General features: G+C 32.3%; 1 protein-coding gene across 12 annotated transcripts in view; it reads left to right on the top strand.

Moving 5' to 3' along the window:
• PLEKHA5 (pleckstrin homology domain containing A5) overlaps positions 1-27,383 on the top strand; it is a 191,124-nt gene that overhangs the window by 108,959 nt on the left and 54,782 nt on the right. For 10 of the 12 annotated variants that reach the window (XM_036236917.1, XM_016140438.2, XM_036236919.1 and 7 more), the window contains 7 exons: positions 4,771-4,854; positions 5,610-5,730; positions 8,451-8,555; positions 10,886-10,958; positions 16,652-16,752; positions 19,709-19,824; positions 23,416-23,883. In XM_036236917.1, coding sequence (XP_036092810.1) covers positions 4,771-4,854; positions 5,610-5,730; positions 8,451-8,555; positions 10,886-10,958; positions 16,652-16,752; positions 19,709-19,824; positions 23,416-23,883 — 1,068 coding nt within the window. Of the gene's footprint in view, positions 1-4,770; positions 4,855-5,609; positions 5,731-8,450; positions 8,556-10,885; positions 10,959-16,651; positions 16,753-17,814; positions 18,167-19,665; positions 19,825-20,064; positions 20,083-23,415; positions 23,884-27,383 lie in introns of those variants that run through there. The other 2 variants (XM_016140437.2, XM_036236924.1) reach the window with 2 other exon arrangements.

Raw genomic sequence — 27,383 nt, 5'->3', positions numbered from 1 at the left:
GTTCCATGAGGGCAAGGATTTATTTTGTTTTGTTTTAGTCACTGCTATCCCCAGTAGTTCTGAAAAACTTAAACAACTACCTGTAACATAGCTACTGTTTTTAAATTGAGGAAATTGAGGCATAGAGGGATAAAGCTTGCCTAAGATCACATAGCTAATCTGATTCCAGAACCTGTACTCTCAACTTCCATTATATCCTGCAGCCTCTGTTGTCTCTAGAGAAAGAATAACTGTCACTTATTCATAGAGTTAATTGTTAGAGGTCTGTGATAGTCTAGTGCAGGGTTTCCCTCTTTAAGCACTATTGACATTTTGACCTGGATATTTCTTTTATGTCAAAGGCTTTCTCGTTTATTGTAAAATATTCAGCAGCATCCTGGCCTGTGCCTACTACATACCAGTAACAACTTCCCAGTTGTGAACAACACTCAAACATGTTGCCAGACATTTCCACATATCCCCTGGGAGATAAAAATCACTCCTCTGATTTTGAAAACCACTTATCTAAACTTATACAATAAAATATCAGAGAAGCCTGGAAGTACGAGTAGGTAAACACCTAGCATCACCTTCAGAAATGTTTGGGCTTCTTGCTGTGCCACAGTGAGTTCAGAGACAAGGTGGGAAGTAATTTGTTCTGTGACCATAAGTATGGTTGTATCAGAACCTGAATTTTGTCCCTCCTTTATAAGTATTCCTCTAAAAACACAAACTTATATAACATCATATCTTTCTAGTTTTCCCTTTTCATTTATGAATAGCATAAAATCCCTGGCAAGGATTTTAAAAGTGATACCTTTTCTTTCAAAGCTTCAAATGCATTTCTAGTAGAGGAGAGAGATGTTAGTTCCTAATTTAGTAGCATAGTCGGTTTTGCTCTAACACAATACATATGTTCCTAAAAATCACCTCACTCTGCAAAATGGGGCAGTGAAACTTGGGGCTTCTGTGAAAAAAAAAATGGATTTAGGAACATACCACTAAAAAATTTTACTGGTGACACAGACACCAGTAAAATAGTAAGTGGTTACACAGTTTCACACATGTGAAATGGTCAGTTTAGGATATACAAAAATACTTCAAATACACTTTGTCTTGAAAAAGGCCTGCAGTTTGCTTGTGGAAATGGATATTGGAATGGTTTCAGCTTGTGAGTTATTGGCAAGTGTTGGAAGTAGGGATATCTGAAATTAGAAAGTTGTATCATTACATGTGGGTGGGTGAGTGTGTTTCATAAAACAGGCAATTAACTCAAGTAGCTGGTAGATGTTTGCAGGTGTGTACATGTGCAATTTGTGTATTCTTGTGTGGCTGGAATTCTATTGGGTACAGTTTTGTGCATTCTCCGAGAGTTTCTCACAGACAAGATCAAGCATAAACGTGTGTAATTTATGTGATGCTCAAATTGATCTCTAATATATGAATCACATTGGACCACTACTACACAAGGGTTATAACAAAACTAATGATACTCTTGATCTATATTTTGAGACCCTTCAAAAAAAAAAATTGTGAACTACTAAAAGGATGGCAAGTGTAGGATGAAAACATATGCTTTGTAAATAATGCCGGGGACAAACTTTGGAAGACTTGAGGAAAGGCTGGGAATCACTGTCTTCCCCGCCCCTCCGCATGGGTCCTGAGCAGTCACTCTTTGGAGCTAAGGACAGTGACCATGACTTGATACTTAATAGTGGGTCAGCCACCTCCCATAGTACCCAGTTGCTATATGTATTAAAGAATTAATGTATTATATAGTAAAAGAATTCTATACATTAACAGATGCCTTTGTGGATTTTTTTTCCTAAAGATTCATTTGGATTTCATTTACATTTATTATCATGTATTGGCTCTCAGTATTTAACTCATATTTTTAATTTCTGTGAACGATGTAGAAATTATGTTTCTCTTTTACCAGTACAGTACTTAAAATGCAACAGACTATAAAAACGAAGTATAAATACCAACATAATAAAAAGAAATGATGTGGAAATTAAAAAATATATTTAAAATAAATTTTTAGGTATGTAAAGACGAACATAAAAATTTTTATAAGAGCAGTGAGGATGGACAGTCTTTTCAGATAGTGGAAAATTACCACATTTCAGTAGTTCCGAGACTGGAATTGATATTTTGGTATGTCATACTTTTTAATTTATTTTAATACATTTTTGACAAAATGATTAGACAACATCACTTGAATTTTTCTGTTTGATGAGTATGTTTTATAGGAGATGACAATGTTTTTATTCTATTTGCCTGGAAAAAAATCTTATTTTTCTGAATTTGATTTTTATAGAAACCTAGTAATCGTGAGTGATTATCACTTAAAATACATCACTGTACAGATTTTGGGATTTCACATTTTAGCATTGTACTATGTGTGTTTTTTAAAACTAGTGACCAAGAGCCAGATTTTAGTATTATATAAGTCAGAACGAATGGATAAACATTTTAGAGAACTTCTTTGTTTACTTTATATTAACAATTAGGTAAATGTAGTAGGAAAGGGTTTTTTTCCCCTTTAAAAATAGTAAAAAAATCTTTCGCGTTAGAATGTCCTTGTAGATTTTATATGAATTTTTATGGCAGTTTAATATCATAACATGAAATAAAATACTTTGAAGAAGTAAAAGAAGAATATAAATATATTCATATTTCACATTGGTTTTACCCACCAATCTTTTAACTAAGATGAAATGCTAAGACTTTAATCTAGTTAGTTTTACTTTAAGACATTATGCATCCTTGTCTAATGTGGGTACTCAAGTCTAACTAGTGTTCAGGAAGTCAGTGTAGTCTCTTAGCTCACTAACCATCACCGAGCCATGTCGTTATATTTTAGAGCTCTTGAAATATTAAGATCACATTCTACTGTAGTTCTCCCAGGTACAATGATATAGCAGAGGAAAATAATGCAGTATCTAGGAGGTTGGTTTTCTTTTTGCAATACTGTTTTTTTATAAAAAGGATTTCATATATTTCTGTTCTATCTACTACTCAACCAACTCTAGCTTTTTAATGCTGCTTCTCAAAGAAAGACTTACCAAAAATAAAGTAAAGCTATCCTCCATTTTTTTTTTTTTATTAAGATATCTAGTCCCCATCACAGGTTCCTTCTTCTTACAGTGTTTTATTCCTTTCAAACACCAGAATGTGTCAGAATTTACATGTCTTGACACATTCATATTATTCATCACATTGGGGTACTTCAGTATTTTCCACTTATCTCCAGAGGCTATACTTTCTTAGATATTCTGTTATCAGTTTATTGCTTATTATGTAAGCTCATATCCTACATGAGACCTTAGTTTCCACTATTGTACTTTTTTAAATTAGCAGGTAAGAATGTCGCCTGCATACTTTTTACATAGTGAAAATACCACCCCAAATAAATATTTAAAACCCACCAAATCTTAACACCTGTAGAATGTGTATGTATAAAGACAAACTACCACAAAAAGCTGATAACTTAGTAGTCCTGTGGGTTTAGACTGAAGAAACAATATTAAAGGAATAATACAAAAACATTATATTTCATCAATCATTTTACTATCACAGTTGTCAGTATGTAATTTTTAAAAAACTGTACCCGAACCTTTTATATGGTTTTAGTTTTATTTAATGGCTAGAATTTCAAGTACTGAGTTACCAATAAAAATAATATTAATATAAGTTAGGATTTGGAAAAAGAACCTAAGTAAAGTTTGCCAGAAAGTTTGTGGCTGGTGGTTATAGGCTTCCCACAATCCAGAGCACTTCTAATAATCTTTTAAGATTAACAAAGCAATAGTCAGGACATCTTAAATTTTCTCTTTAATGAAAATAAATTTTCTTAGGTCAGGCACACCAATAATAGGTTGTTTTATGGTATAAAACCCAATGGGAAAGTATTAATTTTCAAATAATAATGTGTTATTTAACATATCAGTGTATATTGCATATTAGTTTGGGCATCTAGTGTGTTTGGCTTAGCAAGATAAATAGTTTCAGATTTTTTCCTACTCATTTAAAGAAGATCATAGGAAACCTAATAGTCTTAATACTCAGCCTTGAAAAAATGGTATTTCTTATGCAAAAATCTTATTCTCCAAAAAAATAGTCATCCTTTAATTCCAAGCCAATTTTTTTTTTAGTAAAACAAGTAGATTTTTCTTTGTTTCGGTTGTCATTTGTACATTTCCTTTAAAGATTTTGTTTTCTCCCCATTCCATTTTTCTGTAGCATATTTTCCTCAAGTATCATGGATCAATCTCATTACATTATTTATATAAAGATTCTTTTATAAAACAAAAACATAAATTATTGCTTTTCCAGTAGTACTGTCTATTTTTTTAACGTACTGGTGCCCATATAGAGTACTGTTAGGGTATGGAGTTTTTTTATATGTGAATTTAGTATTGGGTGCCTAAATTGAGATACAAAATAATGTTAGGTGGGTAGGTACTCATACTTATTTTTGCAGCCCACCTATCAGATGTAAAATACAATGATCAGGGAGCCAAATCAACTTACCTCTACTTCTGAAACAAAAAATAATTGAGGTGAGACCGGAGGAGTGAGTTTATCTGTATTATAAAACTGTAAGTAGCATTTACACACATGTATACACAGTTGAAATTTAGAAGTTTCAACACTTGGAGATTTGAATTTCATCTTCTTTATTCACTAATTTTAATGTTATAATAAAGAAATGGCTATTGGCTACTAGACTCTTAGAAAAATGTTTGTGATGGGAGTATATACGTTTTCTCTTTTTCTCTTTCTCAGCCATAATGAAAGGAAAGTGACCTGTAAACATCCAGTCACAGGACAGCCATCACAGGACAATTGTATTTTTGTAGTGAATGAACAGTAAGTAAAGAGTTTCATGGAATCCCTCTGTTCAAAATAGACTTAGCATTGAGATTGCTTTTATCCATATTTAAGACAAAAAATTAATGGCTTTCTTATATGGACATTTACAGTCAAGCATGATAACAGAATGATGTCTATTTACTATGTGTAGTATAGAGAAATGATTTAAAAAATTTTTTTAATGAGGAATGTAATTTCAAAGGCTATTTTTACAGTAGTTCCAACAGAGATAGGAAGCTCAAGAGCCTCAGGTTTAAAGGTCAGAAACTGTATATTTGGTCAGATTGTTAAACTAATTTGAGCCCAGTTTCTTATCCTTAAATCAAAGATAGTGGTAATTACCATTTCTCAAGATTTTTATAAGCATCAAATGAAATATGTGTGAAAATATTTTATATGTTATAAATTTGTTCACAAATAGTTTTTGATATCATTATTATTTTCAATATTGTAATAGCTAATTTTGTCACTACATTTTTAAAGTTCCCAATTAGATGACCAAGTAGAATATTTGTAATAACAATTATTAAAATGAACATGCTAATAACGTACGTTATGATTAGGAAAGGTGTTAGTTATGTTTAAAGTAGCTGTAGATATTAAGCTTTAACTATAGAACTTATTAAGCTCTAACTAGTATCAGACTATTTTGAAAAAGTAGGCCACCAGCATTGTGAACCTTAGAGAAGCTTTATTTTAAAGCAGTTTACATAAACAGCAAGTTCTAGCATTCTAACATATTATATTTTCAGGACTGTTCCAACTATGACATCTGAAGAAAAGAAGGAACGACCTATAAGTATGATAAACGAAGCTTCTAACTATAACATGACTTCAGATTATGCAGTACATCCAATGAGCCCTGTAGGAAGAGTAAGTTATTTTGCTCACTGTTACTGATAGCTGATATAATTGGTAGTCACTATCTTGCTATTACTCTGAATAGCCTTTAGAATTATAGAATAATCATTCCATTTTTTTATTACATGATCCTAATTACGTTCAGGGTAATTGACGTAAGAAGCAATGGCTTGGAATATAAAGTAATAAGATTATATTTTAATAACAACTTACATTTTTAAAAATATAGAGTTCAGATTTTGAATAATTTCACAAATATAATAAAATAATGGCCTAGAAATTCTATTTTCCAACTACTAAGTATGCCTAGATTGATTCGATTTATGCTATTTAAAAATAAATGTAAAATCCCTTACTATGAAAGGGAAACTCTATACCAGTATGCTTGATGACTATGAAGTATTTCAAATCCACTATATAAAAAGTGCCATAACCATATGTATGGAAATAGAAGTGGGTGATTTTCTTTAGCAATGACAATGTTAATTATTTAATCTGTGATCCTAGAGTTGTATGTTTACTTTAAAACTTGTTGTTATTGCTTCTTGTACTTTAAAACATGTTATTTTAAATTTAGAATTTTAATATAAAAATTTCTTCAAACTCTTGGAAAATTTGCTTCTAAATCTGAATAAATAAATAATTGCCTTAAAGGTAATGCTAATTTCCTAAATTAATGAATATTAAGAGAATCAAAGGATAATAAAGAATAATCTTTTATTTACTTAAAAAACAACATATTTAAAAAACCAGTATTTTATGATAGTAAAACAATTGTAATAGTAAATTATGGTTATTGTAAAGAAATGGTCACTAGACAGTTATCTACTTTAAATGCTTGTTAAGGTTTTAGAAATGAAATTTTGTAAATATAAGTGAATATAAATTTTCAAATAACAACTTTTAATTCTCATATGACATAAAACACTAGTAGGATAACTATATTATAAGCTTCATTAATGTATTTTAATTAAAATCTAGAAAAATGATAGGTGGATTAAGGTCCACTAAGTCATTGTCTGGAAAGAAAATTGGATCTGTGCCCCATACTTGACACCAAAAATTTTCCAGATAGATGAGGTGCTGAAATGTTAAAACTAAAGTACCACAAAAACAATGGAAGATTTAGAAAGAAAGAAACAGAGAAACTGAGAATGTAGATGGGCTTTCTAAATATGACCTCAAACCCAGAAGTCAAATTGAGAAATACAAGCATAGAAAATTATCATGCATGCATAATATCTACAATTCATGTAACAATTAAAGAATAATTCCTTTGTAATTAAATAAGTGTAGAGCATCAGTAAGAAAAAGGCTTATAACCCAGTTTTTAAATGGGCAAATATGGAAAATCACTTTCCAGGAATAAAAAAGTGGAATTTTACTCTTAAAATATATGAAAAAGATTCTCAAATTCATTTGTAACATGAAAAATGCTAGTTAAAACTAGAAAAGGACATCATTTTTCACTTCTCTGATTTACAAAGACTGAAAAGCTTTATAACATAGGCGAAAGTGTGAGTAAGTAAGCATTCTTTTTATGTAGTTTGCTCCAAAAAATAGTAGAACTGAAGAGAGCGAATATTGTAGATGATGTCATTTGAGGAGGAAAAAAAAAAATCTGCAACCAAAAAACAGTTATTTTAGATGGATGGACACACAGATAACACAGTGATACTAGTTGCCTCACTGCGTTGTGAGCAGGGATTGTTTTGGGTGCTGGTGCCCAGGAATGAGAGAGAAGTAGAATGTTCCTTGTTTTATATTTAGGGTGTTTGTTTGTTTGTTTGTTTGTTTGTTTGTTTGTTTGTTTGTTTGTTTGTTTTTAGTGCCATTTGAGTTGTGTATTGTGTTTAAGCATTATCTGTTCAAAAGTAAATTAAAATTTGTCAGAAACATGCTTTAGGAAAAATGTGGTTGATATCGGGCGTTAGCGTTTAATTATGTACTAAACACAAAACAAAATTCTAATGAAATATGCTAGATTTCCAAAGATTCTAGGTAAGTCAAAAAACAAGATGACTTGATGCTATTTACTTTTATAGAGAAATTAAAATTCAGCTTCTTTTTTTCTTGTTTTCTACTACCATTTCTGCCAAATATAGCAGTATCTTAAAAGATCGTATATCCTTATGTGTACTTTTAAGAATACAGTAAACACCATCTGTCTGGTATCATTCAAGTTCAGAGTTGTCCATAAAGAAAATACTACATGACATTAAGCAGATCCTTCCACTCTTATTTTGACTTGATGTGATATGTTTGTTTATATTTTATATCTAAGTGTTTCTCTTGTGACTTGATGCTAACTTTCATATTTAAAACAACACTGTTAAACGCAGATATAAAGGGAAAATTTCTGTTATTTGTTTATTTTTAAAGCTGTGTTAATAATTTTTACTCAAGGTTCATTCAATTTATATAACATGGGACAAAATACTGAGACACCCAGTGCCTTTTTAAAAATTGTATGTTCAGATTTTAAAGGAGAGATTGTAAAACAAAACGTGTGATTCTTCTGTAATATCCTGGGGGAAGAAGTCTTTGCGCACAGTTCTTAAACTTGAAAGAGCTAAACCAACAAAAGCAGAATTACAATAATTCATCTGAAAAGATTAGGTCCTGAAAGTTTCAGAGTAATCTGAAAAGAGATTAAAATTATGAAGATGAAATGTAAACTCAAATATCTAGTTATTAATACCACATTGTCTATTGTGCTTTTTTCTATTTAGACCTCACGGGCTTCAAAAAAAGTTCATAATTTTGGAAAGAGATCAAATTCAATTAAAAGGAATCCTAATGCACCTGTGGTTAGACGAGGTTGGCTTTATAAGCAGGTATTTTTTTTTTTCCTATTTGGTTTGAAAAAAAGACAGAATCAAAGGGAATTTTTCATCCAAGTGTACCTAAGATTTATTATATTATATGAAATAAAGGAGGAACTGTAGTCATCCAGGTTCTTGACTTCTTATTACCACTAAAGAATATTAGGGGAACGGTGAAGAAAGGAAAGGTAATGGGTGTTACTTAGAACAGACTGTGTGTTATATTTATTTCTAGATTTGAAATATGTTGTATGAAATGTAGGAATAACATGCTAAAATTATCCAGGCAGAAATATTTTTTAAATGGAAAAAACCATTCAGAAGTATTATTCATTTTTCTATTCTTTTAAAAATTGTTAGAGAAATGGACAATTATATACTCCTCTGCCTTAATTTATAGACAAATCTGATCATAATATGAGATTTTCTGATTTTTTTTAGATTTTTGTTTTTATGCTCTCAAGACTACTTTCTTTAATATGTATGCTGTTTTTTTTTTTTAATTCCTTTTGCTTTTGTTTATTTGCTCAAGCATGATTCACTTTCAGACACGCTTATAAGTTGGGAGTTATATTGTTCTGTTGTCTAGGAAACCTGATAACTGAGCTTTTTTGGAACTTTGTCATTAATTTTGGAATTAGTAAGAGTGCATGCACATTGGGTTTTATGACATCTATTTTGACTGCTTGGAGGCTTTCGTTTTTAGTTTTTCATTTGTGGTTAGGTTTCAGATAAGTAACCACCAGATAACTGAGATGATATATTTGGCATTCAAGACCTTTATCTTTGTTCTGTTTCCCCGATTCTACATGTATACAGATGATGCAGAACAAGCTAAATAATAGTTATTTGATGATAGTGCATATTTCTTCTGTCAAATACTACTGATTGCTTTTGGATGACCTAATAATTATATGCATTAAAATTCATAATGAATTCGATTTGAAACATTCATTAAACATTGTTCCACGTGAAAGCTGAGTAGCAGCTAAACTAATGTATTGGAAGAGGACTATCTTAAAATCCAGAGAATTCAGGCAAATTAGTTTTGCCAATTTCTCACTAAGTTAATTGGTTATGTAACTTGTATACCAACTTTTCATTTTTATTTAAAGATATTATATTTTAACTGTATGAGATTTAAACTTATTAAAACTAAAAGATTTTTTAAACTAGTCTTTCTAGTAAGACAAAATTATGTTCAAATAACTCAGTGCAGTATTGTACCTAATAGAGTTTATGAAACTCCTTATTTAAAATGATTCTAATTGTTTCTTGATCCCTTGGTTAATTTATTACTGCAAAAGTTACCAACCAATTTCCCTACCATGAGTGCTTATTTTTTTAATAGGTGTGACTTAACAGAATATTTGTTTGCAGAGCTGCTTAAAAATCTAAGCTTTTAAAAATTATCTGTACTATGGAAAGAATATAATTAGGAAATTAAAAATACCATATACCAATTTTTTGTTTATTTTTTGTTTTGGTCCTTTCCTTGGCATAGCTGTCAGTTTTAAGTACAGTATTTTACTCTGAGAGATTTTCATCCATGTATTTTTTTGTGGTTTTTAAGTGGTTATTAGATAATGGTCACAACTAGAAGAAAATTAAGAACTATTGCTCAATGAACATCCAAACTGGCCTTTTTTTTTTTTTTTTTCTGGTATTCATGTTTCATTTTCTCTTGCAGTTTTGCTTGATTGCCTGTGGGAAATGTGGAAAGATAGTTTTTATTAAAATTGTAATTTTGTTCGAGCTTGGTATTTTTATGAATTAAATTACTTAGAAAGAGCTGCCAAATAGGCCCTCTTTTCTGCAGGACGAGCAAAACCCAGACTGTATATGTCAGAAGAAAAAATATTTATGAATGTATTTGTATGCTAAGTTTCCTTTAGCACAGTCATTTAAAATCACATTACCTTTGGAATAATTTTAATCCACATATTTTTCTTCATGTTGAAGATTAACATATTTATTAAATTTGGTTTACCAGAATCACATACTGCTTCATGGTTATATTATCCTCATGCTAGCATACATGTTTGTTTAGAAGAGTGAATTTCACATTACTTACTAATATGAAATCAAATCAGATTGCTTCAACAATATTCCTTTGACATGATAGTATTACTCTTTGGAGACCATTGTACTTGGGAATATCTTAATATGATGTAAGTCCATAGAAAACTATGCCAAAATTTTGATTGGCTTTTGAAATTTCTGTGTAGCATATATCAAACATACCTCATTTAAAAAATTTATTTTACATAAATGCACCTGAAATGAATTCTAACTTTCTGAAATGAAAAAAAAATTTTTTTTAATGTGCTGATTTAATGCAGGACAGTACTGGCATGAAGCTATGGAAGAAACGCTGGTTCGTGCTTTCTGATCTTTGTCTTTTTTATTACAGAGGTGAGTTTACCATAAACTATGTTTTATAATTGCAATACAATATATGTTAAGTATCGGATCCCTCTTTAAAGAAAGAATGTCACAATTCTTTTTGTATTTTATTATTAACAAATAGCAAGAAAAATCTTTTCTTCATTGACATAATACTGAGAAATTGAGTTATGACCGTGTTTTAAGCAAATTAGTCTGAATTTTGGTCTAGTTTCTATAATCTAAATGTTAGTCTGATTAGTTTTGTGTAAAGAATATATGAATCTTCATGCTAGAATTTTATCCTTGAATTCAGTGCCTGATAGATTTTTTTTTAAATCATGTGTTTGATGGGATTATTTTTGTGTCAGCTTTGTTAAATCTAGCTGTAGGTCCACTGAGCACCCAGTTTTCCTCAGCAAACAATTTTAGACTATCAAAGCCTACTGGTATGTATTGGCACATTTTAAAAATTACAAATAAATATGTTTATTATGATCCCCTCTGGCCTCCCCCCAACACACACACACACACACACACACACACACACACACACACACACACACTTTTTTTAAAAAAACATTGACACCTTCCCTGAAACATGGCACAAGTTGTGGAAGTGGTACATACCAGGCTATCAATGTTGGTGGAGAAGAAATAAAGGTATTATTATATGAAGTAGCAGTTTTCACTTATCCCATATGGATATCATAAACTCCTTTTTATATATATTTTAGGTTAGTAAGTTATTAATACGATTTTAACTTAGATCTGTGCTCATGTGCTATATAAATCTGTTAGATACTACAAAGTTGCCACCTAATAATGAAGGGCGTACATAGGCTATGATTTCCATAGAACTCTGCTTCAGCTGTAATATAAAATCATGAATCTAGACAATCACTTCTTCCCCACTTTAAAGTCTGTTTGGAAGCTGTTACTAAGGAATTAGATCGTCAGCACATAATTAACAATTTATAACTTTAATAACTATATCACAAGATTTTAGAACCATTTAACAGTTTCAAATTTTACTTTATGTGATTACACCAAAAAAAAAAAGTATGGCAGAATTTTTCACTCATCTACCAAAGCAATAGTAATACATGTTAACCTTTAAAATTTAAATCACTCGAATTATATTTCTTATTTTCCCCCAACTGCAAACTGTGGTTGAGAAGTACTGCTGAGTCAGAATTGACCAAACCTATAAAATTTCATTTTGTCAGAGAGATGTTGGTCAGGCTGCAATTATGGTATTATCTTTAGTTAAGTGCCAAGCTTACTCTACAATTTTCCTTAAAGGTTTTCCCACTGTTTCAGAAAAGTCAGGAGTTGTAACTCAGGCATTATTCCTAAGCTTATAAATTTTTTTCAGTATATTTATAGACCATTTAGAGCCTTAAAAGAGAATAAGAAAATATTTGTTACTTCTCATATAAAAATTTCTTGATGTTAATTTGCAACAAAAACAACACTGAATTCCTTATAATTTGCTATTGTTCACAGAAAGGTGCTCCTCATTACTTTTATTAAAATAGGAAAACTTTTCACCTGAAAAAGTAAAGTTCAGAAGCTATGTTGAGTATGAGATTTCATACTGTTATTAACCCTACACATTTTACGTTCAGTATATTTATTAATTTTAGTACGATTCTCCAGATAGGAATGGTAGAAAAAGAATATAGGAAGGAAAGAAATACCATTTAACTCACTTCTATCCTTATATGATTGGAAAGAAGTATATGATATTATATACTTTCACTATTTTATCAGAAGGAAATGTCCATTTTTAAATAAAAACTATTAGATTTTATTGAGAGGATTGTAATAGTTTGCATTTATATGCTGAGCAAGTAGCATAGGTGAATTTTTTCATCTCTTCCTCACAGCTCCCCAACGAGGTGGAGAATCTTACTATCCCCATTCACACAGAAGGAAACTAAGGGACAACAAGGTCATTCTGGTTGCCTGGGGTCTCACAACTAATTAGCGTCAGAGCCAGGATGTGCACCCAGGCACTTCTCTCAACCACAAGTTTTGGTCCATCCAGATCTCCTCTTCTCCTGAATGCCGAATACAGCAGCCCCACTTCTTTTGCATCTCTTAAAGAATCTAGTAGACTAATATACAGAGTGTGCTGTCAGTATTTTTTAACAGATATGAAAAATAAGACAAAGACAATAAGTGATCTGCTATTTTTTTTACAATAGGTTGGCAACCCATACTAGATGGAAGCCCAAGTTCTCCCTGTTCTGTACAATATAACAGGCAGATCGTGAACCCACTGTGATAAATCACATAGATTGTTCTTTTCTGTACTGTTAATGAAACTTACCATGGAACTTAATTCCTTCAATAAATCTTTACTGAGCAGGAATACCTGCTTCATTTCAGCTGCTGTCAAAACAGCAGTGAGAAAAAGTTTTTACGAAGCTTATATTCTAGAGAGGTCAGAGAGACAGTAAATAAACTCAAATAAGTAAACAAGACCATGATAAGTGATTTTAAGAAAATATGCTCATAATACAGAGGGCAACCATTGGAGAAAGGTCTCCCTGGATTGATACTCTGAGCACATATTTTAATTAGCAAGATCTAAATTACAAGGAAGAGCTAGGGTAAGCAAGTTTTCCATGCAGGAGGAGCAATAGTGCAAAGGCTATAAAGTAGGAAAGTGTTTGGAATGTTGAAGGAACAAAGAGAAACCAGTATGCTGAGCTGAGGGACTAGCAGTAGGGAAATGAGGTGATGAACGGGAGAAATGGAGATGGCACCAGTATAGGACTCTATTGGAGTCTGGGTTCTGCTGTGGGTTGTAAGGAAACAATTGGTGTTTTTAAGAACAAGAGTGATATGCTTTGGTTTACAATTTGAAGAACTCACTCAAGCTGCTATTAGAGAGTGGGTTAAAAAGGAGAAGGAAGAAAGTAGAGACTGTTAAAGAGTTATTGTGTAGAAATGATAGTGGCTTAGACCAAGGTGGTAGCTAGCAGTGCACTCTTTTGACATGCCAGACATCTTATTAGGTAAGAGGATGCAGAGATGGACAATATAAACCCCTCTCCTTATGGAACACAGTGATAACCTGAGTCTGAGAAAGAATGTCATAGTGTTCAGTTATATTGAATGAGTGTTGACCAGGCCTGTACAAGGAAGGGATTGGGAAAGAAGGGTGGTCTAGGCAAAGGTCTTAGCTTGTACTAAGCATGAGTGAATGTGGCATATTTAAAAAATTACACATTGGGCTTATATTGTTGGAATGAAGGTTATACCTAAAAGAACTAGCAGGAGTAAAGACTAAAAAAGTAGATCAAGGCACAACAGGTATTTGATTGCCATCCTAATTAATTTAAACTCCATCCTAATGCAAGAATAATAACAGGATCAAGTGTATGTTTTTCTAAAAATTACCCTAGCACTTGAACTAGAAGAGACTAACAAAGTATTGAAAGATTTTAGGTAAGGAATGATGATAATAATATTTAGTCTGTAATTTTATATGTATTTTTTGTCTTGTTCTCAAACATCATTAAAGCTGAAGTAGAAAAGGAGAATTTAAAATGTCACTTGAATCAAATAAAATGATGAGATTCTTATGGTTCCTGTCCCAGGTTGTTTTGTGTTCTCCAGGAAGCAAGCTCTATGATGGAGATTAATTGGGGAGTGTTCTTGGGGCCACTACCAGTGACAAGGAAAAGAAGGATGTAGGATGGGGCAGAGGGAGAACAACTTCTCCCTCCTGTTATGCAGTCTGAAAAAGGCCCAGCTGACCCCCATAGTGTTTGTCCATTCTGTAAACATTACTCACTACCTGCCCTTTGCTTGGCAGTATGTGAAGCCCTCTGGGTGATAGAAAATAAGAGTTACTTAGGTCAGGCTTGATAGAGAACTAAACAGAAGAACTTTTTGATTAGGAACCTTTGAAGAATCTAGCAAAGAAAGAACTCTTAGAATGGTCGTTTGGCAGAAGATGAAGATTTTGTATGCATTGTTTTTAACTTTTTATAATAATGGCAATATTTATTGAACACTTGATTTGTTTGGGGCTGAGTGCATTATTGAGTTCCTTGTGTCTATTAACCCACTTAACCCTTATAACAATCTTTTGAGATTTTATAGTTGATGAAACTGAGATGTACAGCATCAGTAAGTTGCCAGAGATCTCACAGCGACTTAGTATCTGGCTGGGAAACAGTCCATGATGATACAGTGATGTCACCCTATGCTATACTGCTTCCGCATATTCGGAAATAACTTGAAGAAAGTCAATTTTTCCAATTAAGTGACAAAGAAGAATGTATTATTTGATAATGATTTTTTTTAGTAAAGATGACTTCATGAGCTGTTTCTAATTATATGCTTTATATAAACAAAATTGAATTTAAAATAAGAATGTGATTCATTCTTTCAAATTGTCATATTCTCTATAATTGACAACTGCTTCCTACTTTTTTTTTCCTTTTAGACTAAATGTACACTTTTGTTCATTCTTTTTTATATTTATGGACTATACCTGAAAGAGCTCAGTACACTAAAAACAAAATTTCATTCCTTTATTATGAGAAAGGCTATCAAAATTACATCTATTTAATATACCTTTTTTGCTTTGGAAGTTTATCATATATTCTAGAAATAGGGGCAAAATAAATAAAATCCCTTGCTAACATTATGATAATAATAATAAAAACGGCAAACATAATAAAAATAATTCTCATTTACAGTTTTTCTCCTTGGTGAGTTCATCAGCTTAATGCTCAGCTTTGTTAACTTGTCTTATGGGTCTCTAATAGTAAACTATGTATTTCAAGTTTTATAAACATCTCTGCCCCAAACAGCAATTCAATAATGTGAATCTATACTATGCCAAGATTATTGTTTTATCATTTTCCTCAGTTTATTTTATGTGCTTGCCTTATAGTTCCGTAATTTATTCCCATAACTTTATTATGTGTCAGAATGATTGGTTAAAGCAGATCTTTAGTTTTATATTTTTAAAAGCATATTTTTTTTTATAGCATAGCTTAAAATATATATTTACAGATATGTTCATTTATTCATCTACTCCTCTTGGAACTTACATTCTAGTGGGGAGAGAAAGATGATAAATAAATAACTAAAATATATAATATATCAAAGGTATTGGGGATGGAGGAAAGAGTAGTAAAGTTCCAGAAAGAGAAGAGAGGGCTCTGCGATGGCTAAGAGTGGAAATAGTTTAAAATAGGGTAAAGGAAGACCTCATTGGTGAGCCAAGACTAAAGGTCGTGAGCAAGTGAGCCATCTGCGCATTTGTCTGGGCTTAAAATTGTTGGGCATTTAAACCTTAATATAAATGTAGGTAGATTAATTTTGTAAAGTTTCTGTGTTATTTATATGCATATATATTTTCAGTAAATCACATGTCAGAGGGCTTTGTAAAATGCAGTATATATGCCAAACAAATGTATGCTGTTTTTTATGTCTAGTTGACATTTTTCTGACATGTGGAACCAATTTTGATTTGTTTAGGATAAGGAAGCTTGTCGAAGGTGAAGAGGAATATATACTTCTTTATTCAATATTTTCCTTTAAAACCTTATAAAGAGCTATCTAAACAATACATGTATACAGTTTGTTTACCTATAAGAATCTTTAGATTTAGTCAAAATAAATTTTGAGAAAATGTTTTGTACTTCATGAAAACATTTTAAATTCTAATCAGATGTTCAATTACTTCTTAGATGAGAAAGAAGAGGGTATCTTGGGAAGCATACTACTACCTAGTTTTCAGATAGCTATGCTTACCTCTGAGGATCACATTAATCGTAAATATGCTTTTAAGGTAAGGAAATAGTCATACTTTTTTATTCTGTTTTTGAATCTTGCCTCAGTTTAAAAGTAGATTATTATAACGATATTTCACTTAGTCATTTTTATATTTTAAATGAGTAAGAGCATGTCCCTTTAATTAGGAAGCACATGCTCAAATATTGAAAGACCAAATGTCTCTATGTCTGTACTTTCATATGGTTTAAGATAAAGCAAATACATTAAAATTCTAATTATTGGTAAATAGAGCTGTAGGTATCCTGGTGATCAATTTACTGTTTTTTAAAGGTTACTGCATACAGAATTTTTTTCATAATAACTTTTAACAATATGTGTATATTTGTAATCTTATAGAATATTTGCAAAGATTTTGCGGGGTCTAAGTACATTATGAACATCAGGTACTTTTGAGAGAATATTGAAGTTAAGATGTAAATGTTATTAATTCAAAGCAGACCTGAACATCTACCACTCCCCTGACTAACGGTACCCCAGCCATCTCTGTGATATGCTAGTTTGTGGAACACCCTCAAGTTAGAGGCCACTTTAAGGCTGAGTTGGCTATTATGTGTTCTCGAAAACCATGCTTCATTCTTTGCTTTAGGATGTGTGGCTGAAGTAAACTTCAGAGGTCACCTATTTTTTTTTTAAGTCAGTTTTAAATTAAGAACTCTGAAGGGTTTAATGTAAATTTTTTATTTAAAGGAAAGGGAGGGGAGAGAATAAGGCTAATATGTTGTTATTTGACAATGAAAATGTTTATACCATTATCAAACCGATTTTATCTTTAATTCCCACCCACTTTTAAAGAATACTCAGGACTGCATCTAATTTACAACTTTGCTAATTAACATGTTACATTTCTAGCTATGGAGGAAAAAAGAGCAGGAAAGGTTATCAGGGTGGTAGGGGTGATGGATGGGCTCAATGTGAGGGTAACATCTGAATAAAGACCTGGGTATGGGAGGGGAATAGCTTCACATTGCAATAAATTTTGTTAACATTGTGAACCAGAAAAATGATTAAACATGTTAAGATGTTATATGAGAAAATTTAATACAGGTAACTAAAATAATAACTTTATAAAGTATAGATATAGAGCTGTGTAATACACTTATTTAGTCATGTATTTAAATTTTTTTTGTTTGCTCATCAATTTGGCAGATGTTTCTTGAATTTGTATTACTAGTAAGGCATTTTACTGGGTTCTGAGACTCTTAAAAAACAATACTGGAATGTTAAAATAGCAATAAAACAACCATGCATATTAAGTACATTTTCTCTGTAATTATTGATTTAATTTTATCTGTTACAAGGATACTAATTTTTGTTTCAAATTCTCTCTTCTTTAATGTTGTTTCCCCTGAATTTACGAGCCAATTTTACTACCAAATCTGTTGACATTGATGCTACTGTTTTTCACAATGGTGAGTAGAAATTCATAGACATTGTTGAACGCAATTGTGGAACATAAAGCTACATAGGGAAGTTTACCATCATCTAGTAAATATTTCCATTTGACAGATGGCAATTCGAGTGTGGTTTGTTAGTATCTGAGTCATGGCTACAACTGAATCTTCTTAGCAACAGCCATTGTTCCTTCCATTGATCACAAATATGGGAAGTGGTCTTTATTTATTTCTCCAAACACCACTTAGTGAGTTGAATGACACTTTTATTCATTTTAACATATGGTTTTAATCATTTTAACAACATGTAGCATTTAAGCTGTTTCTTTTGAGTTGTTTTGATAGATAGCTTTATGTCTTTTATGTGTTAAGTGAGATTTGTTGGTTTTATAGTTATTTTGGTCACTGTTTGTTTATTGAATTTATGTCCTGATTCTTTATGAAAAAAAATTTGAAGAAACAAATTTAATATTGTAGATAAAGCAGATAGTTAAGATCTGGGAGAAAACTGTATGGCTCCAGATTTATTCTTCTCACTTTTATATTTAGCAGAGCGACAACATACTTAGTACTCTTCTCTTTACCTCATTCTGAAATAGTCTTTTTTATTTTTCCTAGTCTTTCACTGTCTAATAGGAAACTGCCACAGGCATTTTTATTTTTATTTTATTAAATTTATTGGGGTAACATTGGTTAATAAAATTATGTAGGTTTCAAGTATACATTTCTATAATACATTATCTGTATATTGCATTGAGTGTTCGCCACCAAATGTCAGATCTCCTAGCATCACCATGTGTTTGACCCCCTTAACCCTCTTTTACCTCCCACTTGACATTTTTTTTTTCCACCTAGACATTCTTAAGTGGAAATTAAGAATATATCCTCAGCCTTTCGCCCCCTACTATTTTGATGCAGCTACTAATGCTGTCCATCTTTGCCAGGTCAGCCTGTGGGTTAACCTGAAGACCCAGTGCTCACACCTTGGGTAGCAGTCTCATCAGCCCTTCTTCATTTTGTTTTCCTCTGTTTCTCTGAAATAGAGACAGATCGAACCACCATAAAGAACATACTTCCCACTTAAACAGGTGTCTGTAAGGATTAGGTAAAGGCTTTTTAGTAGCAGCACCTTTTGAGGACTAAAGAATGACTAACAGAAGGGGCGAAGACTATATAACTTATACATTTCAATTACTTTTGTTTCCGGTTGCTCTGGAACATTCTTGAATAAAGTGGTATGAATTATAGTAAATGGAAATTGCTAGGGATTTGTACATTGAACATGCACGCCTAAGTGCTTCATTTTTTACCTCCCTTCCTTCCCATTCACTTTTTTAAAATTTTAAAGAAAACTTGTAAAGAGAAAAAATTTAATATTTATATATTTTTCAAGATTGAATTTTTTTTTTCAAGTCATTCATTGCTATATCCGTATATAAAACAAGCCTACTTTTTTGAAATTAGATAGTAATGATCTGTGCAGAGACACACTTAACTTCTTTCTTCTTCTTTTACAGATTCCATATTCCTATTTAAAATGACCGTGTTATTTTCAATCAGGCAGCACATCCAAACATGCGGACCTATTATTTCTGCACTGATACAGGAAAGGAGATGGAATTGTGGATGAAAGCCATGTTAGATGCTGCCCTGGTACAGACAGAACCTGTGAAAAGGTAAAGGCTTGTAAGGAAAATAATGGTGATTTCCACTTACATTTTATTCCATGCCTTTCAAGTATATCATTATCATAGTACATATCATTTTAGTAGTCATGACATGATACACTTTTAGTTAGTTTAAAATACTACCTGCATTTTTGTTCCACCTTTCCTCTCTATTCATTTTCACCTATCAGTGTACTGAGGTGAATCCAGAATCCTAACATTCAAACTGAATATTCTTTCTTCTTACAGAATTACGTTTAATTTCCGGTAAGTACATTTTTAATTGTTTTCTTAAAACTACACAAGATAGTGTTTTTTAAGGTCCTAAATCTTAAAAGAATTTATATTTATGAAGTTAATTTTATTGAATTTTTTTAGTATATCGTATGTTTTTGAAGTTTAATAAATCAGAATAAAATGTTGTGATAAGTTTTATTTCTTCATCATTTCTTGGTTAATTATGATTGTTTTATGATGAATGTTTCCAAAAAATAGTTCTTTGAGCATTTAGATTATTTCTAAATATATCTACTTCTTGAATTCTACCCTCTTACTTTTGAAACTCTAGTATTCGATTCGTTGATAAATATGTACTGTTAAATTTGATCTATATGATTTTTTCCCACTTGAACATATGAATCATTTTAATATTCAGCTATACTAAGAACTAGTAAGAACTGTTTCTAAAACTATGTAAATAGCTGCTGAATAATGTACTTTAAAAATATTTTATGTAGTTCTATAATTTGAAGATTTATGATAGTTAATTTTTTTTTCTAATCAGCAGTAATTGAGCACATGTCTTATATCAGGGAGATGCTAACTTGCAAGTCTGGCTTTTTTTTTTTTTTTTTTTTTTGGTCTCAGGAAACTAGGGGATTATTAAAAATGTAAGTCTTCAGTCTTTTTTTAGTGTACACATAAAGTCTTATGACTTACTGATTAAAAGGCTTAAGTTGATGCTATTTATTTCTGTTTATTTTTTAAAATGTCAAGTCCAAAGCAACTTAAGCAATCACGAGTCACTAACTGAGCTTGAAGAAAGTATGGAGAAAGAAGAAGGCTCAGGATTGAAGTCTAAGACACCTATTTTCAAGAAAAACAAACAAAAAAGAAAGAGACAATACAGACCACTTCAACCATATATATATATATATTCTAGATTGAAAGCTAATAAAAGGAAAAAATGGTCTTGGAATTCCATGTGTGAAAATGGCTTGAATGGATATAACAATGAGGTGATGAGAGAGAGAGAGAGAGAGAGAGAGAGAGAATGATTGAAAAGAATTAATTAAAGATCTTAAAGTAATTTTAACTTCAGAGTAAAATTTTTAGGGAATTAGTTAGAATACAGATATCAATATAATAATTAAAATATTTGATTTCTCGATTTCTGTATTGTATGTTGTACTTATCTCAGAATTTCAACTTATATTTTCTTTTCTTGTACTTTCTACTCTAAAAACTAGTAGTTACTCATAATTTAGAATGATAAAGATAACAGTCAATTTTTTGGTTTAACTTCTGACAACCTATCAGTTGATAATGTGTCTATAACAATTTTTAGCCAGTTGTGTTGATGTCATTTTCTCAGCCAGGAATTACTGAATACCACCTCTCTGCCCAGACTGGTGTCAGCCACGATTATTATTCTGTAGAAATTACTTCTTTTATTTTACTTCCAGCTATTGCATTTTTATCCTGCCCTATTAATCCTGACTATTCAAATTGAATGTACCTAATTATTGTAGTATTTCATTTCATAAATATAGGAAGATTTTCTTTGCTTGTTTTTAGAATTATGGGCTCTCTTTCCTATATGGCCAGAATACATATAAATATTTGTCAAGGCATATCACCTAAGAAATAAAATATCTAGTTTTTAACTAGTTAGTTCATTTCTTCTGAATTTATAAAGTCTTTAACCTATGAACTACAATAAAATAATTCCCTAGTATGCAAATCATTATTGGCATAAAACAGTCTAATATACATTCTCTGAATAATTTCCATCCCCGGGCTCACTGTTTTCATTTTCTATATTTCCATATGTCTTCTGCAGTAACTTAAATGTCACTTTTAAAAATTAGATCACAGGTTTTATATTATGTTATTTTAGCATACATTTCTGAATTGGTTTTATTCCACTTAGAGAAAAGTCAATGTATCATTTTTTAATTACATTTACTAAGTGATAAGTTTTTGGAAAAAATAAAGAGAAAAAAAGGCAATGCAGACCTAATTTAAAATACAGCTTTAGATAGACTAGAAGTAACTAAAAAATCTTTCAGATATTTCGTATTCCTCTTCCCTTTCCAAATTTAGCTATGATAAATGCACTTTTGAGTGTAAATCTTCTCTCTCTGACTTTCATCTTTCAAGGGAAAGGAGCTCCATAGCATATCTTTGCACACTTTCCCAATATCTAATATTGCTCACAATCTAGACACTATACTAAATATATGGATAGTTTATAACTACTCCAAGAAAAAGTCACATTTCATTTTTTTCTCACTGATCTTATTCCAAACTATCTATAGCTATAGATATATGGATTATGTATTTTCTATACATCACTGAAACTGGCAGCAATGATACACTTAAGATCCAAAAGGAACATTATGTATTGAAATTTGCTCAGTCTCTGAGAGGCTTCACAGCATGGCTTGATTATGGCATTCATGCAGGTTCAGACACTCACCTTGGTCTTGTCAGAACCTGGAAGTGATTGGTGTCAAGGCTTCTCATCAGAAATACCTAGATACAGCAACCACAGTTGTGAGCAGTAAAACTGTGCAGTGATCCAGACACACACACTGTTAAGCAGCACATTCTTCCGATGAGAGATTGACATGAGATGCCAGATTCTAATCTAAGATTGCTTGATGAGATGGAGTGAGAATGGTAATAAAGTCTGTGGCAATGACTGATTTACTCATCCGGACTCACATCATCCTGTAACCTTGGTGCTATAATCATTCATATTTACCATAAAGGAGGTTGAAGCACAGTAAATTCATATACTTTGTCCAAAGACAGATACAGCTAAGTCAGTCTGGAAGCTGAATACATGCATTCTGGCTCCAGGAGCTCTTGGCCAAAACTCAGATCCTCTTGAATACAAACAGTCATAAGGTTCAGATCTTTGATAGCACCAGACTAATTTTCTAGTGCAGCCATTTCTACAAACCAGATTCATGTTTGTCTCATGATGCGTTAGCCTCCCTGGCTGGAAGCCATTTTGTTTATTTCAAATGACTAGGTGCTATGGTCCTTTTAAGTGTGAATTTTGTGGTTCCACCGTCATAGGACAATCTTTTTTGCTTTATTTACAGATTTCTAATAGTGAGGATGCTCATCATTTTTTACCCAATGCTTTACATACTGTATGGTATTTTTTACCCTTTCTATTCAGACATTCTGGTGTTGTGCTTGAATTTGTATACCACAACATTGGGGATTTGTGCAGGCTTATTCTCTGTGACCCTTTCACTTTTTTTTGTAAAGTCAGAGGTAATCGTACATGTTTCCTAGATTAAATCCCAGAAATAACATGCATCATTTCATCCGATTTACTTTGATTTTCTTCTCTGATTTCAGAGTGGACAAGATTACATCGGAAAATGCACCAGCTAAGGAAATCAATAACTTTCCCAACCATAGAGTGCTAATTAAACCAGAGGTCCAGAATAACCAGAAAAACAAGGAAATAAGCAAAAATGAAGAAAAAAAGGCATTAGAAGCTGAAAAATATGGATTTCAGAAGGATGGTCAAGAAAGACCTTTAACAAAAATTAATAGCGTAAAGTTGAATTCTCTGCCATCTGAATATGATAATGGGTCAACATGCTTGGCTCAAACTGGACACTACAGGCCAGTCGGTGTGAATAGTTCAGAGAACAAAACAGTTAATGTTAGCCTGGCAGATCTTAGAGGTGGAAATCACCCAAATATAGGACCCGTACACACAGAGGCTGATCGAGTTATACAGAGAACCAATTCAATGCAACAATTGGAACAGTGGATTAAAATTCAGAAGGGGAGGGGTCATGAAGAGGAAACCAGGGGGTAAGTGTCTTGTTACATGTTGTGAGCGCAGGTTTCTTTCATGCTTTGTTAATGGAAATTGGTTTCTGAGATGCCAATTTAAAGTAATCTAAATTGCGATTTATATATTATAGTTTCATTACTATATCTTTTTTTCATAGTAATCAAATATAATTTTTTTTTCTCTGTCACCAGTTGTTCTGTCACTCAGCTTCACTAATAATGGCCAGGAGTCCGTCATTTTTCCTTAGCCCAGGGCAAGAAAAGGCTTAGGTTGTAGGTAGAGATCTTGTTTGTTTGTGATGAGGAAGACCTATCCCTACCCCTTTCTTTCCTTCTTCTCTCCCTCCCTCCTCACCTCCCTGGTCTGTCTTCTATAAGTAAGTTCTGCAGCTTCATGCAATGCAAAGATCTCCTGAGACAAGTATTTGGAGACAGTACAGGCTTAGGTTCTCTAGTTCTTTTTCTCAGTCCCTGGCTTTCGTAACTCATGATGCTTGTAACTAGGTATTATGTTTATTCATCTAAGCATGTATTCATTTATGTGCACACATTTATTTTTTATTGTGTAACTACTTTCTGCTAATCATGGGGCCGGAAAGTAAAATAATGAAAAGATGTAGTCCACATTTCTCACAGAGGTTCTTATCTAGTAGAAGAGAAAGTTAAACAAGTATAGGATAGTGTGACAAATATAGTGAAGGAAGAACAGAATGCTGTAAGAACATGTTTTGAGGACAACCAACACAGATCTATGTGTTCAGGAAAACCTTTTTGGAGGAAGTGAATACACTCGAGATATAAAGGATGGTATGCTTATCTTGGTTTAGATATGCAGAACTGCAGAGTTAATAGAGAACAGGGAAAGGAATCCAAGGACATCCAGTATGACTTAGGTACAACTGATGTGATGCTGGATGAGAAAGAGGCTAGAGAGAAAAGCTAGAAGAGATGTATTGAGAATGATGTTTCACTCTGGCTGTAGAATCTGGAGAATGAATTGGAGAAAGTTCAAAAATTATTGGAGTATGTAAAATGAGGAGAAGAAAAGAATTCATTTAAGATAGAATTGACAAATCTAGTTGAATGCTTGGATATGTTTGATTCCAAACTAGTCTCAGTCAGATATAGTCGTCTAGTTTGAGTGATCGGGGGAAATCAAGAGCTGTCTGGTGCCTTTTATTGTATAGGAAAGATTTGAGAAGGGACAACATAATGAATGATTGGAAAAGCTAAATGTGAGGTGCCAGTAGTCTGTATCTCCGATGAGAGATCTGGGCTTGAATAAGTTTGCAGCATCCTCATTATATCACAAGTATTTAAAGGTAAGGATGAGAGTAGATAAATTCATTTAGCGATAGGCTGGATAAAATAAAATTCTAAGGGAAAACTTGAAAGAACATTTATATTTAAGAAAAAAAGGAATTGGGACGGGGGCGGAGAATGCAAAGGAGACCAAAATAAAAGCCAAAGGAAATGGAGGAAAAGCTGCTTATGAATGAGAAAAAAGATGTTCTGTCATTAGGAGTTTGACATGCAAATTTTAAAAAGTTCTTTAATTCACTAGTGTACATACATAAAAGTGAACTGAAAGGTTATTGTAACTCTTACCTTTCAGTAATAGAAAACCAGAAAACAATGATGTGAATAATGTTTTGATTAAATAAAGATTTAACTTAATAACAAAACTTCTAAGGAATAGGAGAGCTCTTCCACCTTGCTCAGTTGTCAGCCAGCCTCTTTCAGCAGTGCAGCTCAAAAGCCTGGGTCCACTCTGCTTCATCTTTTATTATCTCATTCTCCTGTGTTGTGTTGTTCAATTCTGTATTCTCTTCTCCATCCTCAGTGCTCACTTTTCAAATTTTCCTAAGGATAATTTTGAGAAATATTTGCTATTTCAAAAATAAAATTTCATTAGACAGAAGAGAAGCCAAAATGAAAGGGTCTTTGGAAATACTTATTAAAGTAGTAATTATTTTCAGAGAAACGATAATAAAAATTCCAGCCAGAAGATTGCTGGATCTATACCCAGCACGTTAGATTTCACTTCCTAATGGATCCCTTTTATTAAAGTAAAATCATACTTTACTAAGGTTGGAAGTATATATATAGTTAAAGGGATTCAACAAATAGTGAAAGTTTTAAATCGTTGTGCCTAAATATTAGTTTCCAAGCACCTTTAGGTCCCGTGATGGGTGTAATTAACACACATAAAGGCTTTCTGGGACTTTTCCTTTTGAACACAGACCTGCAGCATCTGAAGGCTGGTCTTAGGTTGTTTTTGAGCTCAAGGCTTCTCTGTGTTGCTCCACTAATTCTGAGTTCACTGGCTAGAGTTCAGTTTGGATCATTGAAATATATCATCTACATTATTATATAAACCTCATACTGAAAAAAATAGTTGTGGTGTTTTATAATGAACTAATTTTTATTGGTGGAAAGAAACATAATGGCAATTCATGGTATAATTCATTTTGTAAAACTTCATGAAAGACTTGCTTTTATTATTAAAGTTCTGATTTCTAGAAAGAAAAGAGTAGACCCCTGCATCTGTAACCAGAGCTTTAAAGTTTCTTTGTGAGTGACAGGCACTGTTAAGATGCATGGTGCCTTAAGCCATTGTTCTGCATGGCAGAATCACAGGGACTGGGTTTTCATGGTGCTTGACAGGCAGCTGCTGGTGAATGGAGCGCTAAACCTGATAAAGCAGCTTACAGTGTTCATTTCTTAAGCTTTCACTTAAAAGTAAATCACACTTTTGGTTAATTTAAATTTCTTTGCAGAAGACCACTGAAGGAAACTAGTTTTGGGGGGTAGTGGGAGTGGGAGGGCAGGTCTCAAAATGCTAGAAAGTATATGGGATAAAAATAAACTTACTTGATAAATAAGCTAATTTTCAATTAAAATTCCCCAAAAGTGTTTCCAAGGATGGCAGGAAGAGCTTTTTAAACTTTGTAGTCATTAATTAATCAAGCTTAGTAGAAAAACAGCCTGTGTTAATGATCATAGGATGAGTTTACAATTCAAGTTCAATATAGATCTCCACAACAGGGTCCTGCTCACTTATTTCCAAACGAGATATAAAGTTAATATTGTTTATATTTCCAGTATTTGCTCTTGTGATATAGTTCAGTGCCTAATCCAGAGCCTTTTGCATATCGAGGTCAGTTATTTCTTAGATTTATGAATGATCAAATAAACCAAGGTGTATGTTGGAGTAAATTGCTTTAGTACTAGGGCAGAATTTTTTAGATGGAATCAACTTCCCCTGGCTGACAAACTTTCTGAGCAAATACCATGGGATTGCCAGCTCTGATCTTATTCCACTTCTGGCTTTCATGTTAACAGAAAAGATGGGGATAGGGAGGGAGATCAAGCCGACAACAAATGGGAAACATACATGGAAGGAAAGCAGCAAAGAATTGAACTCTGTGCTGGCTTTATCAGAGTACTTTTCTCCATGACTTCAGCCTCAAAGTAATCAAATAAGTGGCCTCTCTGCAGTGGTTCTTGTCTAGAAG

Source organism: Rousettus aegyptiacus, unplaced genomic scaffold (assembly GCF_014176215.1).
Source record: "Rousettus aegyptiacus isolate mRouAeg1 unplaced genomic scaffold, mRouAeg1.p scaffold_m13_p_2, whole genome shotgun sequence".
In the NCBI taxonomy this organism is placed as follows: Eukaryota; Metazoa; Chordata; class Mammalia; order Chiroptera; family Pteropodidae; genus Rousettus; species Rousettus aegyptiacus.
This window is presented reverse-complemented; position numbering and strand designations above follow the sequence as displayed.